At 36.1% G+C, this 22,696-nt stretch overlaps 1 protein-coding gene across 1 annotated transcript in view; it reads right to left on the reverse strand.

The window, feature by feature from the left end:
• Positions 1-2,302: 2,302 nt before the first annotated feature.
• Positions 2,303-22,696, reverse strand: part of LOC139730167 (uncharacterized) — a 37,196-nt gene continuing 16,802 nt past the window's right edge. The window contains exons 7-9 of the mRNA XM_071641063.1: positions 13,339-13,507; positions 3,720-3,890; positions 2,303-2,595 (exon numbers count right to left, since the gene is read on the reverse strand). Coding sequence (XP_071497164.1) covers positions 2,303-2,595; positions 3,720-3,890; positions 13,339-13,507 — 633 coding nt within the window. The remainder of the gene's footprint in view (positions 2,596-3,719; positions 3,891-13,338; positions 13,508-22,696) is intronic.

Consider the following 22,696-nt stretch of genomic DNA (forward strand, 5'->3'; position numbering starts at 1 on the left):
CTTCCTCATCATACGAAAATGATTAGATAACAAAGCAATAATTATATGAAATATTATTACTGAACATAATCGCATCTCCAACAATTATTACCCCTCTAAAATTCCTAACAAAACAATCCATAATCGTCAGTTTCCTTGAAACTGATCGATTCATGATCGATTGCTAAAATAATCGATCGATTATATATTCGACCACGAAACTTTCAATATCGGGCTAATTTTCACCCGTTTTCTCACTAATACACTAATCTACCAATTCTTCATTGATTACAATATATATATATATATATATATATATATATATATATATATATTATACATCTCTTTTTTTTCTCCCTCTCTTTTTCTTTTGGCTTACTCTGCTCGAGTTGTGTTGGAAATCGGTTGAATTTTGTCCAAACGTTAAAATAAGAAGGATTTTTAGGCCATTGGACCATTTTTTTCTGATTATCTGACGTCTATTGCTATTTCATTCCACATTTTTTAAAATCACATAATGGCATACCAACAGTGTGTGTGTTTGTTAGTGTGTGTGTGTGTGTGTGTGTCGTATTACACCCGTTCCAAGAAACACATGGGTGTACGCACCTCAACTTCACTACTTACAGAAGGAAAAAAAGGACGTCTAGTTGAGCTGTAGCTTGATATGCATGATTATCTTCTTTTCTCCCTTGATACATTAAGTCTCGTCTGTAAATTTGTGTAAACATGAGTCTGTAACAATCTATCGCACACATTTAATTCTTTATGTAATCTTGCTGTTTCGAGCTAATCAAATGTGACCGTGCCTCACAAAACGAACAAAAAGTCGCACCCACTGATTTTGTGTGAGGACTGAAAATAGATGAATTGCAGTGTACTATATGAAGTGTTTGTTCGCAAAAACCGATAAGTCCATATTTGCCAAATTGAGATATTTGCGATTAAAGATCAAGAAAAATAAAGAGAATAATAAGAAAATGTGTGCTTCTTTTGACCATAACTTCAAAAATGTACCTTTATACGTAATGACCAATATATCATTTAAAAGGTATTATTTTGTACTTTATGACAGAGCCTGTACTTCAAAATCTTCAAAAATGGACTTATCGGTTTTTGCAAACAAACTCTTCATATGTTCATCTGCAGATATAGGGGATGAATTTCATCATATTATTTTTGTTTGTCCCTTTTCCACAAAGAGAGACTATTGTATTTACCAAGAAACTCTGACAGCCAGTAGACCGAGTGCATTACATAATTATGGCCAAACTATTCAATTCAGCTAATGCTTGCCATTTGAAAAAAAAAAAAACTAGCCAAATTTGTCAGAATTATCATGTTTCAGTTTTCTTCAAAACCAAAGAAGAAAGAGAGTAGTTTTGTAGAAAGTAAAATAAATGTGAATGTGTGTACACGTAGTAGTAGAGTACCTAAACGTCCTTTACGCCTTGTTTTGGAAACATGTCTATTTATATCTGTTATTTTCACATGTACAGTACATGTACATTATCACTTACAGTTTTGTATTCATATATTGTAAATATGATACCCCGAGAGGGGGTCGATAGAGTCAATAAAATCTTACAAATCTAACAAATCTTACTTTTTTTAAACCCTATCCAAAGTCCTTCATGATTTATTGTCTTGACGTTTAAAAAACAAACAAAACAGAGGTATAGAATGAAACAATGATATTCTCTAAGATGATTAGTGTATTGCACATCAACAATTGAAGACTTGTTGAGACTAGACGTGACGGATGGTCATGACGTCATTTCTTTGACATATTGTAATGTGATTACGACCGATGTCATTATACATGCAGACCAATTGATAACAATAAGAAACATCACAAACGGCCAGCCTAACTTTTTTTGTTTCTTGTCCGATTTCAATCCAATCTCTAGCAGGTTGTTTGTGACATGTTACTCTGTAAAACCCACACTGAAATATTTTCATCCGTGGACACAGAGTCAAATACGACACTGAATGTCTAAGCACGTCCTCACAGAATCGAAGCATTTGTTTACGTTGGTCTTTTGATATCTTTACAGTAAAAGGTGTTACAGGCTTGAAATTCATTGAGTAAATGGAATTCTCCATTGACGCTACTATAAGAATGATACAATTCGTTCAATTCCTGTATAAGTACTTGTGCTTAACTTGTGCTTAACAGATTACTATACTTGGCATTTTATGTAAAGGCTCAACTGCCTTCCTAACATACGCATAAAGCATGCAATTTATCCATGCTGAATGTTATATTATCTTAAAAAGAGTAATGCCAAGAAATACGCTCACATTTACAGATAACAATTCTTTAGCAAAATGAGTGAAACTTCCAGTAGCCATCTGATCCGTATCCGGTGAAGACACCGACGTAGTTTATTTCCATGAGTGATGGATAGGTAGCCGCCATAGAAGGTGCTGAATTCCCGTGACGCCCCATCGCGATCGTGTTGTTATGGAAGGTTATCCAGAAGTGGTCGTAGGTGCCATGGCCAGAAAGGATGTTCGGTGTGTTTGCGCTCACCGTCCATTGGCAGTCATCTCTAAAGTCTGCCCCTGAGCACGAGCTTATACGGCTTGCCTGGTTGAGCCAACCACCAATGACTTAAGGGTTTTGACAGAGGGAAAGCAAAGGTAACAATGGAAAAAAAAATCAATTCACTCATATTCCGGAAGGAGGGATTTAAGGGCAAACTAAGTAGAAAACATCGTCATTCTGCTGCAAGGCTGACGGTGTTGACGAAAATAGCTTGATATTCATAGATAAAGTGATTTATTCATTTTTGGATAGCTTAAACCTCCTATTTATTGAACTTTTTTTTTTAAAGGCCAATTTTGCTATATACCAAGCCAAGAAGTTATACTGAACACGAATCTTCTGCGTTATTTTTTCTTCTTTGTTCTTTAGTCGGAATTCGTCTAGAATTTAGCTACTCACTTTATGACATCTTATGAACGACGTCTTCCACTGGCGTAAAACCGACGGCTTTTTGCATATGACTTTGCGTGCATTTTCACTCACGGTGAATGAAGTTGAAGCCATCTGCTACATTTTATTGACGAAAAATGGCCTAAGACGATCTCGACCTCAGTTTTGAGGTCGATGAGGATGAAGAAAAGAGTGATTTTGAAACCAGGAGTGATGACAGCGTCAAATATCATTAAGATTTGGGGGAGTTAGGGGATGTAGAAGACGGCGTGCAAGCGGCAGAAATAAAGTTAGGTGGTGGTGCCGCTTGCAGCTCGGCTGTATATCAGCATGATTAGCATTAGCCTGCTCCCCGGAAGACATCTTGAATGCCGTAAAACAAAATTAAACCAACATTCGCAGGATATACTCAATAGCTTATTTCAGATTACTCACAAAAATTTGAGCGAAATCGGATGAAGGGAAGCGCCGCTAGATACAAACTCAATCTTCGCGACAGATCGCGGCGAATACGCTGCCTGCACAATCAAGAAGTGAAGTAAGCTGTCTAATATATCAAACGAGAACTTACAGCGGGAGCTAAAATCCATTGTGCAACGATTGTAAAAAGCTATTACTATGTCAAAATCGTTACATCTTTGTCGGGGTTTTTTTCTGAGAAAGTGGTATTTTAATGAAGATCATTCCTAACCATTGTTAAATTCTACATCTCAGACGACTTTTTATTTTGTTATGCCTTTGATAACGGTTTAAAAAATAAAGCAGAAGAAATAGCACTTATTAATTCTTAATGGCTTACCTATTTCATACATATCTTGCTTCTCCTGGTTGACGCTACTCAACCCCAACGTAACGTCGTTCTTAGCACTGACTTCAAAATCCAGTGACGTCATGTTGTCTGTGACGTGCCAGCCAGGGAAAGTGTACGTCCGAGATCCGCCAACGTCCGGGGTGTGGAGGATCGCACACGCTAAGAGGTATAGAAGTAGAAACAGTGCAGAATGAAGGTGATCTCACACACGTTTAAATACATATTTATGACTTATTAGGCCCTGATTACACGAAAAGAATTAATTCGCATCATTTCTTGTTTTGGATAGCATCACAATTAACCATCAGTAGCTTTCTCCATTTAGTCTTTCTCTTTTGGATATTCAATTCAATTCAATTCAATCCAATTCAAATCAATTCAATTTGAATTTTATTTCATTTTTCGAAAAGAACATAGACATTTCACTTTTGTTGGTAAAATATATTTCACAAACAAAGCAAAGCAAAACTCAGAAGGGCATACAATCATTGTGAAATTTTATGGTAATTATACATTGTCGTGAAAACCGAAGTATTGAAAATGAAATAACAATACTCAAACTTTGAAAAGTGGAGGGACCCACTTAAAATACAAAGCTTGTAGAATGTGGGCCCCTAAGCCGTATTTTTTTTCTTACACTTGGTGGCTCAGTGGACAGGGCCACGGACACTCCATTCCTAAGTCCTATCAGTCACACAGTGTACATCAAGGACCCCCCCCCCCAAAAAAAAAAAAAAAAGCAACATCCACAATTTATTTAATATTTCATGTCCCATACATGACAAATAAAAATAATATACGATTTTTTTTTGGGGGGGGGGGGGGGTAGTTGTTCAAAGCAACATGTTTAGATGATCTATAAACATTCATAATTATACGCAAAACAGGTAAGTACTGACACATTCAGCCTAAAGTGTTTGTGGTGTTTTTTTTTATATCAATAACTCTTTATGTGCCACGTTCGCACTTCCGACTCAGTCGACGGCGTGACAACTTCGCATATTCCGCTCAAACGCACAAACCCGCCCAAATCAAGTTCAAGTTCAAAGTTCAAGTTCAAATTTATTTCATATTTCCATTTCTCAATGATGACATTACAAAATTATCGACAACAAAACAAGAATACAAAATATATACAATCATGTCTTTTGATTGTAGAAGAAAAGAAAAAGAAAATATACTTGACACAAATGTACAAGGTCATATCGTGAGAAAATGTCATTAGTAAGTATAAGAAATATGATGGGACCTACATAAAAGCTTTAAAGCTTGTCAAACTGTAGGTTCCCGAGTTCATAGGCATACACTTTTACACGGAGAACGGATATGTTTGTCTTGACCAACTAAAATTACACAAGTACAAAAAATCGATGAGTAATAAACTAATGAACCACATAGATATCGCACAAACCAGACTGCATACAAATCTCGCAGTGTTTGAATAACAAAAATGCTATATTAGTAAAAGATGTATCGGTACCATGAAATAACTTGAATGACTTGGTGCTGCGGACAAGGACAAAAGACTGGGAGCATAAAAGGGTTGCTAAAAGCTTGGTAGTGTGTATCCACTCAGTAATCGATCGATAAATCGCCAAATTCCACAGTATAACGGAAGCGTTTCTCGCGATTCCGTTCCTCTCGTCAATAGCTTGCATTCTATGTGGTGTTTGACTAACAAACACTGTTTCATACCGGATTTGAGTGCAAATTTCAAATATCTGTCACTGCTTTGTGTGCAAAAGTCATGCATTTACAGTAATTTAGCAACTGGGCATTTGAATGAAAAGTAATTTTAGATTTGTCATAGAATTTAGACCAATGCCAAGCTTGGCATTTTCCTTACAACTTTGCTCACTTTGTCTACAATTTAACATAAATCTATGAAGGTTATATAAATTTCAAAAACAGAATGTTTTCTCAACGCATGACTACCTTGGTGTTTAAGACTAATGTGGCACACGGGGGGGGGGGGGGGTGTTACCATGGCACAGAATCTTAAAGAGTTACAAAAGTTATAGGCCTACGTTGAAAACAGCTTAATACGTTTCTTGCCAGTATCGCATTTACCTTTTGGCAGAGAGAATTATCTTTCAAATGAGAATGAAGACAGAAACAAAAAGGAAACAGGAAAGACTTCACTCACAGCAAGTTGGTCCGAAGAATTGGTCAGAGCAGTTGCAGGTGAAACCTCCGTGTTTGTCCGTTATGCACTCGCCTCCGTTCAGGCACGGTGAGGAAAGACAAGCTGTGGAAAGACGATATTCTTTCTCATTTTTTCTTGATTTTATTTTCTTTTTGGTTAATCATATCTGTAGTACTGGGCCTTGTCATCACAACAGGTTGGTTTTTCATCATAACAACAGCATAGAAATGCAGATGGTAGGTTGGTAGAGACGACTGTAAAAGATCAGGTTAATAGTTGTCCAGAACTACTGTTTTTCACTACCTGAAGGCACACGGAGCCAGAATTTAGAATGGCGCTGTTGAATGACTTGATGATCGCAATCATCTCACTAACGACCTTTTTGACAATGTAAAGCTATGATACTGTCAACCGAAGGTTATCGCTGACGCGTGCGTATTTCGCCTTTGTTTTTGGTGTGTGTGTTTTTTTTTTCTTCTTACAGATATGATATAGCCATTCACAAATATCTGTACACGTGAAAGTGGGGTAAGGATACTGTAATTTCGAGATCTAGTCTTACAGTTACACAGCAACCAGTATACTTTTACGATCCCTTTTATATAACTGCATGCAATTATACACGTCTCTTCTCCTAGTGCGCGAAAAAATGTCTTTGAAGGATCCGCAGGTTGCAGTAGGTGGAGGCAGCCAGGAAAATGAATCAACCGAAACGTCCCAGACAAACATAACTCTGAGATTAACATTATTTCGACCCCGTTCGATATTCAACCTCAACGTACGATTCTGTGTTACTCTATTGAAGCATAGAAGATGTAAAACGTTGGGTCCATTCAACACCTCCTCTCGATTCCTGGACCCGTTCCTTTGAAAGATCTCCACCCCGAAGTGGATATATATATATATATATTTTTTTTTTTTTTTCTTAAGCGCATAGTGACACGCTATTCGGAAAACAGAGATCACAGATGCCGAGTGGTAGTCATCTTGCAACTATCAAATAAATAAATAAATAAATAAATAAATAAATAAATAAATGAATGAATAAATAAATAAATATATATATAAATAAATGAATAATTAAATAAAGAGATCTATATGTAAATAAATAACTAGACAAATAAAAAAAATTACATTCATACATTCATACATACATAAAATACACACACACGCACACACACACACGGGCGCGTACACACAAACATAAAAATAACCTGTGATTAATGCTAGCGTTATTGTACACTTGCGTCATTTTGATAGTTTTTATTTTTAAAGATTTTGATTTATTGATTCCCGTATTATCATTGAACATGAACATACATAATCATAAGTTGGAGCCATACATATACATAAACATCAGTTGTTGCTTTCTTCATTGCCTTTACACAATGTACAGCAGAGACGTATCAGCAGTACAACCGTGCAATAAATAATACAGTAGGGCTACAGTTTTAGCATGGCTTGATTTGCGTGCAGCCTTCGTACAAAATACACATAGAAAAAATAGAAGGGAGGGATGACTTGCGTAGAGATAGGACAGTTAAAAGAAGAGAGGGAAAGGAGAGGTCTGTCTGCTTTCACTAAAGGTTTATACAAAGTTATTTTACCTGAATCACAGATCAGTATTAAGGCATGACAAAATATTTTTCACCAAGGTATAGGTGAAGCAGGTGAACAGTTACAGTTCATGGTTGGTTACATGATTACCCAATATATAAAATGCGGCGATATTTGTCCGAGGAAACTTTCTGTATAATACACAATGACAACGAAATTATTGACATAGAGAGAACAACATTGTTTTTACAGATTTTCTAAACAGATTCTAAAGGCATAGTTTACCATTTGAAGATGAAACAAAATCCCAGCATTAGTGCTTTGAAATTGTTCTAAAATATAAAAAAGGGATAGAAACAACCACTGTAAAAATATGAATCCATATAATCGATGTTAAGTATTGTCAAATACACAAAACGTGAACAATAGTTAAAATAAAATGAAGAATTTGTTCGAAAAAAACTGATAAGTCCATATTTGCCAAATGGAGATATTTGCGATTGAAGGTCAAGAAAAATAAAGAGAATAATAAGAAATATTTTGCTTCTTTTGACCATGACTTCAAAAATGTACCTTTATGTGTAGTGACAAATATATCATTTAAAGGGTATTATTTAGTACTTTATGACAGAGACCGTACTTCAAAATCTTCAAAAATGGACTTACCGGTTTTTGCGAAAAAAAAACTCTTCAAATGTTTCCAGACTAAACCGTCTATTTACAGTGATGGTTTATTGAGGAAATTGTTGATATCTTCTTATATCTTCTTATATACAATACCGAATTAACCATTTGGCCTTTTTTCTCAGTTACACTTACCAGCTCACTTTGTCCCCTCTTCAAAGAATTAATGGTATCTTTTTCCTGGATGCTCGCAATGCTGTCACCTATGCCATTTTGCCCATAGCGTCTTGAAGTTGACTTTCCGTATGTTACTCCTGTTCATACGTCCCTCTATTTTCTATTTTCTTGTCTTATTTCAGGCATCAAAATATTACTTTTCCCCTACAACTATCCTCTTATTCTCTTTGCATGCTTCTGCCGAAGATCGCTGTTTCTGTTGTTCTGTTTCTGTTTCTCTTGTGCATTTTTGTCTGCTATTTTGTCTTCAGTTTGTCAGTCTTGTCCATCCCGTTTGTCTTGTACAACCTTTTTTTTTTCAGTAGTTGTCTCGTTGTCTAGTCCTGTTTCATGTTTGTTCGCGTCTATGAAAGTGTATATCTGGTAATCTAATTTTCAGTGGGCTTCCAGACTTCTTCCACTTTATTATCTTTTGTATCCAGACTTCTTCCACTTTGTTATCTTTTGTATCTACGATGATTCGATTCCATCAATGTTCTTTTCCAGAGGGGCCCACACATTACAAGCTCTGTCTTTTTAGTGGGTCCCTCCATTTTTCGCACGGTATACATGTACTTCATTTCGATCACTTCTGTTTCTTTTTTACTATACAATGTATGATTACTATAGGTCCTCAATTATTGTACAGTCTTTTCATTTCACTATGTTCTATTTACCTTGTTCTCTGTTATCAAAAGAAGTGAAACATATGTTATGTCGAAAAATGAAATAAACTTTGAATTGAAATGAATTGAATATTTTAGGTAGTGTGTGCTTTCATTCCAACAGTAAAATAGTTGAGGAGAGTCCATTTGAATTGAGTTATTCACCATTTTTAAAGCTTAAAGTCTGCTCTTTCAGAATCTGCTCTTAAAGGGACATTCCAGACGATTCTTATAATTTCACGTCATGTAGTACATAGATCGACAACTCCATGTATAGATTTGTGGAATTTATTGTGGTTCTTGAGCAGAGAAACACTACTTTAAAAGACCATAAACAAATTACACTGAACAAGGATAATGACATAGGAGGTTCGCATATTTCACAAATGTAGCAGTGTAATTCCATAACAATACCGCTTGCTTGCGAGTTCACCTGTGTATAATCTATTCGTGTCTTCTTCTTTTATGCTCCTCCCTTGAGCCCCAACGCATGCTTTCTTATGGTGACTCTGACATGTCACCGTCCTTGCCCATTGCATTTTTTCTAAATTTTGAAAATATTCTTATTCTTCATCCCAATTATCACAAATTCTGAAATTCTGTCCTCAGTATAACAAATTTATAGTTGTTCAAATGTACACATCTGAAAATCATCCGTAGGTCTCCTTTAACTGAAATCCATGTATGGCGACTTTTTGCACGTTTTGTGATGCAGGGTCAACAGTGCACCAGAAAACGAACATGAAGTCGCACCCCTTGATTTTACGTGAGGACTCAAAATAGGTGAAATGGGTCAACCAAGTGAATTCTAAGTTTTTCATATTTTCTGAAAGAGCTACCCTTCTTTTAAAACATTTTAAAGTTTGGGATCATAAAACGAGAGGGGAAATGGCATACTCGTGAAATAGTCCCCACCACTGCGTGTCCGTACAAATACTACGGCGGCTCGAACCCTAACTAACCCTAAACCCTAACCCTACGACCTACCCTTGCTTGCTAAAGGTGCAATCACACATCGCCGGTTTAGATGGCGGTTCATGGCGGTTCAGCAAATCGCCGTGCTCCGCCAAAGACCGTGTTTACACCGTATACAAACCGTGGTCATCCGTCACTCATCCGCCATGAACCCCGAGAACCGCGGGGAACCGCGGGGAACCGCCAGAAAAATTAAACATGTTTAATTTTTCGTGGCGTTCTTGGCGGTTTGAAATGGACCGTGTTCACATCGCCGTTCATCGTGTAAAGAACGGCATCCTCCGTGTTTGCACCGCAAGATCCGTGATAATACCGTGTTAACACCGCCATAATTTTCAAGCGAAAAGAAACAATACACTTAAAAGAGAATAATGGCTCCAGCGACACTTCGTGGCGGAGCAATAAAAAATGGAGAAAAAAAAAAAGCAAAGATGAACCCGTAATCCAAGATCGGGTAAACATATTGAATGCTATAGTTTCCTTACTTCTTTAACACATATACAGTAAGAAATAAAGTTTAATGTTCAAAAAGTTGTTAGGTATGTTGAATTACCTCATTCACCTTAAAACCATCATTTACATTAAAAGGTAAGTTCATAATTCTTATCAAAGCTTAACAGCTTACAGTTATACACAGAAGACTTATGTAAATATGTTATGTTGATACAGATAATATTATGTTGAAACTCAAGAGAGTAGAGGGAAAAGCAATGTTGAAACTTGAAAAAAAATCACCATTATTCTGTGTTACGTGAACCTGTAAGTAAACAGGAAACTATGCACACATACTGTATATGTTTCTTTGATAATGTGTAATGTACATATGTCTTTTTATTGACTATTGTTAAAGATATTATTATTATATTATAATCATTGCCGTTCTTATAAAGCGCATAATACCTTTGGTAAGGTCTCTTTGCGATTAAGAGGGGGAACAAAAAGATAAACAGGAAAAGGTAATTTCAGAAACAGCAACATGCTGCATTAATCATCATCTACAATCACTATGTTACTATTTTAACAGAGAAGTTTTTAAAAACATTTTGGACTTATTGATGGAACTTACATGTTTTATCACTTGGGGTGCTGTTCCACAGTTCTGGTGCGGCATAAAATACGTTTGTCATAGTAGTTTGTTATAATGGATCGAGGGTATCACATACAGATTCCCCTTACGATTTAGGAACTCTCATAGGCTCATATTTCACAAGGAGCTCTGAAAGGTAAGAAGGAGCAATATTGTGAAAACATGGATAAACAAGCAACAAGATCTTAAATTCAATACGCGAAATGATTATGTGAAAACTAAATAAAGAAAAAGAAAGATGTTGAAACAAGCAAGTACTTGTACATCACTCGATAAATAAACCTGCAAATGAAGAGGAATCTTTGGAAACTTTGTTGGATTCTGCTTTGATATGTATGTCATTTAATGACAGTTAATACAGATATTTTAAAAATTAAAAGAGAGAAAAAGCACGTTGAAACTTGGAAGATAATTGCTTGTTGCATCACTTATATCAATCTGTAAAACACAGGGGGCTACAACGTTTCATAATTTCTTTAAACTTGTGTTTAACTAACAAAGCAAAACGCTCCTTGTTGAAAGCCATTCAGGACAAGTGAAAGGGCTCTGATTGCATCCAACTACATGGGCTTGGTTTGGACTCCTCCACCATCCGGGGAGATCCGTGTTCCTACCGCGTCAATCCGCGTTTGCTCCGTGTTCAGAACGTGTTGAGAACGTAGTCAAAGTGCTTTCCGCCATCATTGGGACACGGTTCACGGCGGTTTGAGAACCGCCATGAACCGCCATCTAAACCGGCGATGTGTGATCGCACCTTTACGCACGGGTGCACGCGCACTGCGGTGGGGCCTATTTCACGATTTCGCCGGGGAAAGTGCACTTTGCAGCAGTTTATCCTTTTTTGTGGAGGTATGTCTTAGAGGTCTCTTTTCATTTCTCGATAATCCTGTGCACACTCTTCACTTTCAAGTCCGATAACTTTTGAAGGGATAACGCTACTGCATTAAAAGTTGGCATTAATAATGGACAGAAAGTGTTAATAGAGCATGCTCAATGTCAACGTAATCTGATAGTCCCCTCATTGTTCTTGCTCAAGTGGTTTACATCCTGTTTTTTTTTTTGTCCCATTCATCGAAAAGCTAGAATGGTTTGATGAAGATTAAGTGCTTGAATAGACGGATAGACCGTGCACTTCAGAACCTCTTTCTCGGTTCATACTTTTAAAAAGTGTGATTTTTTTTTTCCAAATATAGGTTTTCCAATTCATTGTCAAACTTTTTTCATTCAATTTCACAAATTTTTACTTCAATTTCGTCACCGGATGTCGGGAATAGGCCAATCTTAATTGCAAATTCATCTTTCATCGTTCATTTTCAAATAAAGTCCATTCAAATGAGTCATTTGGCATACATTTTCGTCATTTATAATTCAAATTCGTCAGTCTCACTCGCAGCTCTCAAAACGGCGGGATCGATTTCGTCTATTGTCAATCATTTTCGTTAAATTTTCATTCATATTCGTCTCATATCTCTATCCGATGTGATTTTCCAGTCATCCATGTATTTCTTTCTGTAACCGTTCACACTTTACATTCAGGAGTTAACATACACACTACTGAGTAGTCCCCCCGCCCCACACACAGAACAGCAGACACAGACACACACACAAGCAATCCACAAGTACAAGTACAGAACACAAGAACACAAGTACACACTGATACAAACAGACGTGCCGTCTCGCATACGAAAACACTGACAAACGATTGAGGGCAACATGATTAAAGACACAATTTTAAATGTACAATTGTAGCCTGTTTAATGTCAAAGAATGGAAAAACATAATTACAGTATGTTTGCTGCTTTTTAATACAATTTACGATAGAAAGTAAAAATATGTCGGATTAAGGTTGGTTCACCCTCAAAAATAAAGAATCGACAACATCTGGCTAATTTGAATGAAAAATTCATGAAATTGTGTAAACAGAAACGAATTTGATCTTCACATTCTGCGATCCGTCAGCGGGAGGGATGAATTTGAAGGACAATTGACGATTTTGAATGCTATGTCTTCGAAAATGTTGAATTTAGGATTTGCGTTCCACGTGCATCTCGGGACGAAATTGAATAAAAAATCTTTTCAAATTGAATGTTAAAAGTGCGAAAATGGATAGGAAAACCTAAGATAGGTTAGGGAAGTCCATTTCAACTGAGTTATAAATCATGTTAATACTTATGGTCTGCTCTTTCAGAATCTGCCCTGAACTAAATATCCATGTCTTGCATCTATTGTTGGTTTTGTGATGCAGGGCCATTTCCTCCATTGTATTCTCTTAAATAAGGATTAGAGAAATGAAGACTGAATAGAGGGGAAGGTCAAAATTTCATCGAAAATTCTCACCTGATGTTTTGTTTGGTCCTATCGGGAGACAAGCCATGTGCCTCTGTATGCCCCGTATGTACGCCGGTGGAGTGATCTCTTGTTGGAATGTTTCAATGAGGGTCCCGTTCGGTCCAGTGATAGGGCGGCAAAGCTTACTTGTTTTCTGCAAGTGGGTCGTCACATTATCCTGCCGAAACCCGTTGGCAGTAAACGCATCACTGGCAATCTTGGCTGTTGCGTGTTATATTGGTATTTTAGTAACATCAAAAAAGAAAAAAGAGACAAAAATAGAAAAAAAAATGTGAGTATTAATATACTTAGAGCAATTGAAGATCAATGAATGTATCAAAGTTGCCACACTGACTACTACAATAATATGATATCTAATAAAGAGACCATGGATATATGAATAAACATTATGATATATATTTTTCTTTTATGGTTAAAAAGAACCCCCCAAATAGCAAAACAAGTGCCATTGGTGCCGATAATATCAATAACAATAAATCATGTTGGTGTAACCGCAAAACCTTTCTCCCTCATTGATGTTTGAATGTGTCCACAACACTCAATACATTTCAGACTGCCTAGATTGCCAATAGACAGAAAGATATTCTATAGTCCAAGTTGAAGAGGTTCCATTGTGCCTGCCTGTGATTCATTTTGTTGAGATTTATTCAGGTGTACATTACTGTACACTACCAAAACATCAGCTTACATTCAAGCGTACAGAATAGATCGGAATTTAATGACTTTCCATGTACCACAAATCTCAGGAAGCAAATCTTTAAACTTTAACTTGAAAGTACAAACGGAATTCAAGTCAATATTTCCTTAATCTTGATTAGCAGCAGCCAATCTACAAGCACACTAACTAACAATAATCATCAAAAAAGAGAGAGAAAATAATGTAAAACCGGTATACAAAGGTATTTTGGAGCGCAAAAAAAAATGTTTTCATCCTGTTTTTTTTTTTTTTTGTCATAATTATTCATCGCACAGCTGGCACATCATCCTTGTCAACATCATCATAATTATCCATGCCTCCTAATCTGTTTTTCATTTTCAGTGTTTTGTAATCGCCAAATATTTTCTGAAACCATTATGTTGAAGTCACGTTCAAATCATGATGTTCATAATATTATCTTATTTCATAGCAGCAATGTTATGGTCAATATATACTATCCCATACAAACACCTCAGTTTATGGTTAAGTTTGTGTAGGCCCTACAGACAATATTAACTGAAAAAATACAAAGGTCGAAAGCTACAACTTATTTAGATGGCATCCAATATCCCTTGCCAGCCTCATGATTACATGTGTATCATTGTGACAGTCTAAAAATTAAAATAGCTTCAAACATAAATGTGGCTGACAAGACGTTAGCAAATCAACAGCAACGTAACATTTCTCATTTAATCATAATAGGGTCTTCATTGAGTAACGGACGTGTACCATCACACGTGCTGGGTCTTTAAAACTAGCTCATGAACAAAGTGAAATACTTTCATGAATGAGTGACATCAATTAAATGTGAGTGTAGCAGTCGTTCGAAGATGGATGATGATCGAATATGACTTAATTGTATACTGACAGACAAAAAGGGATTGAAAAAAGTGATAATGGGTGCAGAAGTGGTAATGAGTATAAAGCAGCCTGTTGCAAGTGGTCAACAAATTATACTTTATGGACGTAAATGAAGACCGATTATACAGTTTCTGAACAATGGCTATGATAACCTCCTTTTTATCACGCAGAAAAAAAGACACATGTGAATCATGAACAACGATAAAAGGAGGGAAACAAACGTCATCAAAAGTTCGTTCTCTTACCTGCTAAGATAATCAGCAAACAAGCAGCCATCTTTGACAATCCGCAGCGCATGATTTTTGTAGTTTTTGCTGTTGTTGTTTTAAAGATTACCCTGTCAAAATAATGAACACATTGTAACAGGCTCGTAGCTTTGAGTTTTATGGGAGCGATCTTACAAAAGTGGATTGGAATTGGGACCTCCCAGTAAACCATCCTTTGCGATAGGTCTAAAGGGGTATGTTTTCAAACGTAAACAAAAAGAGAAACATTTTTGTTTTCTTTTCCTTCTTTTACCATTCCATAGTTTGGTTTTGACTATACATTAGCCATGCAAGAACAGAAATGTGATCTTATTCGTGCCTATACTGAAATGTTTTGTTCTCTTCTGTTTGTGTTTGTTTGTTTGTTTGTTTGTGTGTATGTGTGTATGTGTGTGTGAGTGTGTGTGTGCGTTTGTGTGTTTGTCGTTCCTGTCGTTACTAGTCGCAGCGACATCTCCCCCAGGGAGAATGGCGTCACATTCTTTTTTCTTTTTTTTAATGGACACAAGATTGTCAAACGAATATTAAATATTCGATATCGCACGAAGTTGGCCACGAATTTGGTTAAACGCCAATCAAGAGTCAACGCAAATGGGATACCTCCAGAAAGTCACGCCATGACACCCTGAAAAGCTTATAAGGACGCAATCTTTATCAATGAACATTTCGTCGGCATTTTCACGAACCGACGCTATTTCGATTTTGGTCAAAATTTTCAAAATCGAGATATTGGTACCAAATGAAAGTGCTTTCAAAACTCTACCAAATCCCAAAATTTTAGATCATAAAATTAATTATTCTTAATTTTATCAAAGAAAGAAAAAAACGACGGTACTCGAAATATCGATAAATTGAGAAAAAGGGGTTTCACGAACCGACGCAGTAAAGACACGCCGGTTCGTGAAACCCGAATTGCTAGGGTGAAGAGCAATGCGGGTTTTACGAACCGTCGCAGTTGCATTATTTTGAGCTTTGTTCAACTTACTGGCCTAGAATTAGGTTTTGGCCCTAATCCAGATCTCAGAGTGAGAACCAAACCATCTGAAAGATGAATGACGACCTAAGCCAGCCCACTGTCCACGAGTGAAGTGAATGGTAAGCTATAATCCTATTAAAATCATGCTCAAAATAACAGTTTCAGTTGGACTACCATAACCATTAATTGCGGTAGAGTGTAGTCCCATGTATTCAATCGCGTGATGCTTATGAAGCCTAGTCTGTAAACGCCATCCAATTTCAAATTAGATCCCAAATCATATTATTTATAGTTTCTTTTCAACTTATGTCGTTACTTCTGAGACTACTGAGTACTGTAGTCGTAACGTCTGTGTGCAAGACATGCAAGATGTCAAAGTCTCGAAGACACTCATGGCTATGCCTTGACTTGAGTTGAAAATAAAATCATGAGATTGACAAAGTAGGCCTACTAAACTAAAAAAAAAGTAAAAAGTCTAAAAGTAAAACTCAAAGGAAGAGTAAAGAATAAAGTTAGACATGTTAGACTTTAACTTTCAAGTTTAACTATTAAGTCTAAGTTAAGACTTTACTTGTAATGCCAGTTACTAAAACTAAGATCAGCTGAAGTCTAAGACCAAGTCAAATTAACACAGAGTCTATAGTCTAGCTCTAGATCTACATCTAGACTAGTGGTAATAGTAGGTAGAGTCCACCCATTTTTTCCCCCAATTTTTACTTGTACATTCCTGAAAAAGTTACTGGTCAGTGTCCAACAGTGATTTTTCCTGGTCAGGGACCATCGGACCAGTGCCAGTGTGCAGCGTTGGTGTAGATGTCATCTATGACAGTATGTGGTCTAGTGATACTACCTAAACACTACGAGTAGTACTCTACAGGTTAGGAGGCTTTCCTGTACAGTGCAGTGTTATAGTATACTTGTGAATTCAGCCCTAGTACCGTACTGTGTGTAGATATGTGACATTATGTCTAACGTTAGTTCGAGTGGAGTACCTTTGAAGCACAGCGGTGGGGCTTTTTTTTTCCCTAAAACTTGTGAATGCGGCCCAACCAAATGGCGTTTACATATTCACGCGTGATTGATAGTGATACAGTAGCGCTGTCGATTTCCACAGCATCCATACATAATCTTTTGTCCTTTCTTCTTTCCTTTTTTCCCTTTGTTCTTTCACCCTTTTCATTCTTGGAATCGAAGGACTTCTAAGAAATGTCCCTCGACTGATTTAACCAGGACTCTTGAGTCCTGGTAAACCTAACCTAACCGAGTAACCGTTAACATTTGTTAGGCCTAACATAACAGTAACACTGACTTAGCCCTGTATTGACTTTGTCTTTGGCCGACTTACTGAGATGGCGAGTCTAACTCTTTAACGTTAGTCTAAACGTAGTCGTTAGATCTGTCAGTGTCAGTGTCACCGGTTATTGTACAACTGTATATGGTGCCATCTCTAACGTACGTTAACAAGTTGATGTTAGTTATCTATGTCAACTTACTGAGTCAGTAATAGTGGTACTGTCATCCTGTTGGATATCGCCGCAATATCATCCGTGACGTGTTAATTTCGTGTCACAAAGACAAAAGTTGCCAAGATCTAATAGTATTAGATGTCTAGATCTAGATGTAGTCTAGATCTATAATATAAATTTTGTGAACCACTGGTAACTGCAAAAGTGAAAGGTCTAGACTTCACTTAGTCTATAATTAGACCAGACATTCATGAGGCAAAGGCCTATTTAGTAGATCTATTCTTATTCTATTTTAACGTCAATTCCTACTAACTCGCCACGTGTTATTCCTAAGGCCAATGACTTCCGGGTTAGTGATTTTTTTTTCTCATAAATACCAAACAGCAGACGTGTTTCATTTGCATTCTTGTGCAGACTTCATGAAAATATGTGCAGTATCAAAGAAATATGATGCACATGACAATGCCAGTGTTTTATAGGTGAATGGTTAATACCTTTAAAAGCTGAATGATAATGTAGAGTCTAGGTCTAATTAAGATGTTACAGTCTCTGACAAGAAACAGGTTTGATTGTCATAGACTGTTTCCCAAATGCAGGTACATGTAGTAATATTCAGCTATTTCAATGCAATGCCTTGTTTACAAATACATGTAGATTTATATTCATGTGAATGATAATTCAATTTCTACATGAGACATACCAAGTGCTAAACATAATATCTTGCATCAGTAAAATGTGTAAATGAAGAGACAATTTGAATATGCATCAAATACGAACAGCAGCATTTTTTTGACATTCTTTGATCCTGCATAGGCCTACCATTTTGTTTTATGTTTAATATAAATAGAGCAAAATAATTTCAACTTCAGTTTTGTTGGCTGATTTTGTTTTTCTTCTCAAAATTAAAGTTGTATCTTGTGCCATGATGTTTGATTTTAATCAAAAGTTCTTAATTTCTTTCTTTTCTTTCAGATGACTGGTGCCATGTAGTAGCGAAGAACTGGACTGTCTCAGAAAAGAAAAGGAAAAGTACAGGGTCGTGTACATCACCAACGGATGTGAATACAATGGTAATGTAGAGTCTAGGTCTAATTAAGATGTTAAAGTCTCTGATAATAAACAAGTTTGATTGTCATAGACTCTTTCCCAAATGCAATTAGTAATATTCAGCTTTTTCAAAGCAATGCCTTGTTTACAAGGACATGCAGATTTATTCATGTGAATAATAATTTAAATTCTACATGAGACTTACTAAGTGCTAGACATAAGATCTTGCATCATTAAAATATGTAAAAGGCGAGACAATTTGAATATGCATCAAAAACAGCAGTATTTTTTTGACATTCTTTGATCCTGTATACCGTTTTGTTTTATGTTTAATATAAATAGAGCAAAATAATTTCAACTACAGTTTAGTTGGCTGATTTCTTTTTCTCAAAATGAAAGTTGTATCTTGTATCATGATGTTTGATTTTAATTGAAAGTTCTTAATTTCTGTCTTTTCTTTCAGATGACTGATGCCATGCAGTAGCGAAGAGCTGGACTGTTTCAGAGAAGAAGAAAAAAGTACAGCATCGTGCTGATCATCAAGGAATGTGAATACAATGGCTTAGGAAAGAAGACAATCTACAGATAGGATAGAAGGGAGAAATTGGGATGAAGGGCGACAACATAAGGACGGTATATCTACAGTGAAATGTGATTGTAAAGTGGAAACATGAAAGGAGATCCTAAGATTGAAGGTGAAAACAAGGCATTCCATTCTGTGATGTCGTAATTACAATTTTGCTACACTTTAATAACACTACAGAGAGACATTTATATCAAGGAAAGCTTCATGTGGATATGGAATGTTAGATTTTTTTAAGTGTTCATTGGTATGTATGTCATGATAATAAATCTTGAAGGTTTTGTGTGGTAATCATAACCTTGTGATAAATCTTGATAGATTTCTAAGTGCACATTGGCAATATTTAGATGATGCTGTAATCAGATTAAGTTCTATTCTCCTGTATTCTTTTATTTATTATTTTGTTGTCTTCAACCCACTTTGAATGTGTCACGTATGATTCTTATAAACATGGGAACATGCACTCCATGTAAATGATAGGACTTATAACAAATTGACATAATTATTCAACCATCACTAGACAGTTCTGTTATAAGATGTTCTTTATCTAACTAAAATTGTAAATTATGATACGTGTATGTTCCCACGCAAACTCACAACAAAATACAGAAATTTGATTTCTTTTAATAATAATTCATTATGTCTCTAAATTTACAATTAAAGAAAGTGATTGCAATAAGGATGTCAAACATCGTATATTAAAATAATAGATTATTCATTTTTCTCCATCCGTAGTAACGCACGCAACTGCAGTGTGCAGTTTGTAGGCTGCTGTGAAAAAAAAAAATCACAGGCAGCCCAAGCAGGATTCGAACCACGACCTCTGGATTACTAGACCAGCGTCATAACCACTAGACCACCGGAGTGCCCTGGCGCTACCTTTACACATGAATAATTAAGTATAGAAGGGCTTGGGGGCGCTTCGAAGTTTACTGCTCTTATTAAATATGTACATGTCATTTGCAACTCAACTAAAGATGATTAAACACACTGAAATTCTTACTTTAAATGATATTCATAATCTGTTTTTTTTTCTTTAATAGCTTGGGATGTACACTTTATACACTGTATCGGTCTACATTTCGCCTACAATATGGAATTCTTTACTTCGAGACGTTTGTTTTTAACAAACAAAAAATTAAGAGTCCTTTAAAGGTGCTGTAAAACAGTGGTGTTTGTTTGTTTGTTTGTTTTTTGGTGGGGGGGGGGGAGGGAGGGGAGTCAAATTAGCCTTGGCCCCTCTCCGCCGTCTTTTTTTTTTCCTTTAGCTGCATATTTTTTAGTCATCACATGAAAATTCGTCTGCATCCACCCCGTAGTTTTGCTGATGACCTTTCTTTTTAATTATTTTAGCCACACACAATTTTGGCTGAATTTCCCCAACCCTCTTGTGAATTTGCTAGTACATGTACTAAAACACATTCTCAGAATGTGTTTATAGTACTGGTGGATTAAGGATTCACAGGGAGGGGGGGGGGGGGTCGGCCAAAATTTCTCTTTTCTCATATGTAACAAGCCTTCGGGGCGAAAGGCTGATATTATGGGCTTTCTACACACATTTTTAGATGCTAATTATTGGTTAACATGAGCACGATCATTTATGTTGTGATTAATTTGTTTCCTTATATATGTATGACTTCTATTAGAGACTTAATTGGATTGGCACTCCTTACATCGACCTATTTTAGACACCCATTTCCCTCTCTCTCTCGTGCTTTTTCTCTACTGTCCTGTGAATAGTGTAACTACATGTACATGCAGTACCTCTTCTCTTTTGTATGATATACATCAAGTTTTTATCTGAGCATATGGGTGTTGCAGCACTCTCAAGCTTCATGCATATGCAGCAACATCTTTGTGTGGTCATATACATACATGTAGTTATGCTTGATATATTAATTTGAGAATGTTATTCTTTCTCTTGTATATGTTCCGTCCGCACTCTATAGATGTAAATGTACGATGTAAGATTTGGTGTGCATGTTCGAACTGTGTTTCTCTTTTTGTGAACACACAAGAACTGATATAATAATGAACTTGAATTACACATATTCTTGAATCTTGATTCCATCTCCATTTGCCATTAGATATGTATTGATTTATGGAGCTCTTCCACAATTGTTATCCTTCCCATTGTCATTACTCATCTCTGAATAATTCAAATTTGATATTCTATTGAGGACCTATGTTTCTTCGATTACATAATGTACCTCTTCAATATATTGCTGCAAAAGGCATAATAAAACATGACCATTATTATATTATATTTAAAATGAAGCTTGAAATTCTGATAGTGTCGATATTCATGTATTTTTAGGAGTTTATCAGTTTCGAAGAGTGCATGCAGGATGAGTTTATGTTTTTATATGATCAGGTGCAGCTATCATAGAATCTATTGAGCAGGAAAGAGAAAGATGGAAAATGAGGAATTATGAGTGAATTCGCATGCGAGCCAAATGACAATAATGACACTGATAAAAATTGTGACAAAGTAAATGTCACAAATATGTGGAATAATAAGAAATAAAGAAATTAATATATTATTTCAGAGAAAGAAATAACAGAGTGCATGCATGAGTATGAAAGATGAGTAAATACAAGTAATTATTATTGACTGGCACGTCTTTTTCCCAAGATTTAGCGGTATCCTTCATCTTAGAACAAACATTCATAATTATTATGAAAGAAGTGAACTGAATTTGAATTAAAAATAATGTGAAAAAATGAAAAAGTAAGTTAATTAAGTAAAAAAAAAAACAGTAAAAAGTAAAAAATATGAAACACAGTATACCGAATACATGTATTACCAAATGATAGATGTCCAAATGCAAAAGTGTTAAATAATAATATATCCACAAAAAAAAGGGGGGGCAAAGAAATCTTTGGAACGATCAACCACAGCTATAATAACAATACATGCGTGTACTAAATGAAGATGAAAACAATGACAACACTCTTTTTAGAACAATTAAGAGAAACTGGCTTGTATTATCATCTTAATTATCATTAAATGTATTGTAATCATCACAACAATCATTACATGACAATTAATTTCAATTAATAAGGTTATTGTTGATAAGCAGGTATAGCCCTAATAGTATTTGTATGTAAACACATACGAAAATGAAATAGCGACGGTTCGTAAATACACGCGTATTGCACGTTACCTATTGTACAGGCCCTACAGCGCGGGTCTCACGAACCGGCGTAATACAACTTACGTCGGTTCGTGAGACCCGCGCTTAAGTACATAACCTATGGTGCGCGCAAGAAACGATGGATTTACGAACCGACGCAGTGAGTTTGAAGACAGAAATATCGTAAATTTTTTGAATTCACACTAAAATTACACTATGGATAGGAAGAACAACTTCCACTCTCATCACCCTGTCAAAATTTTCACACACAAGACAGGAAAAGTCATTGAAAACGTTGTCTAAAACTTGTGAG

Source organism: Diadema antillarum, unplaced genomic scaffold (assembly GCF_040938485.1).
Source record: "Diadema antillarum isolate AM-2024a unplaced genomic scaffold, OU_Dant_1.0 seq00000297_RagTag, whole genome shotgun sequence".
NCBI classification, from domain to species: Eukaryota; Metazoa; Echinodermata; class Echinoidea; order Diadematoida; family Diadematidae; genus Diadema; species Diadema antillarum.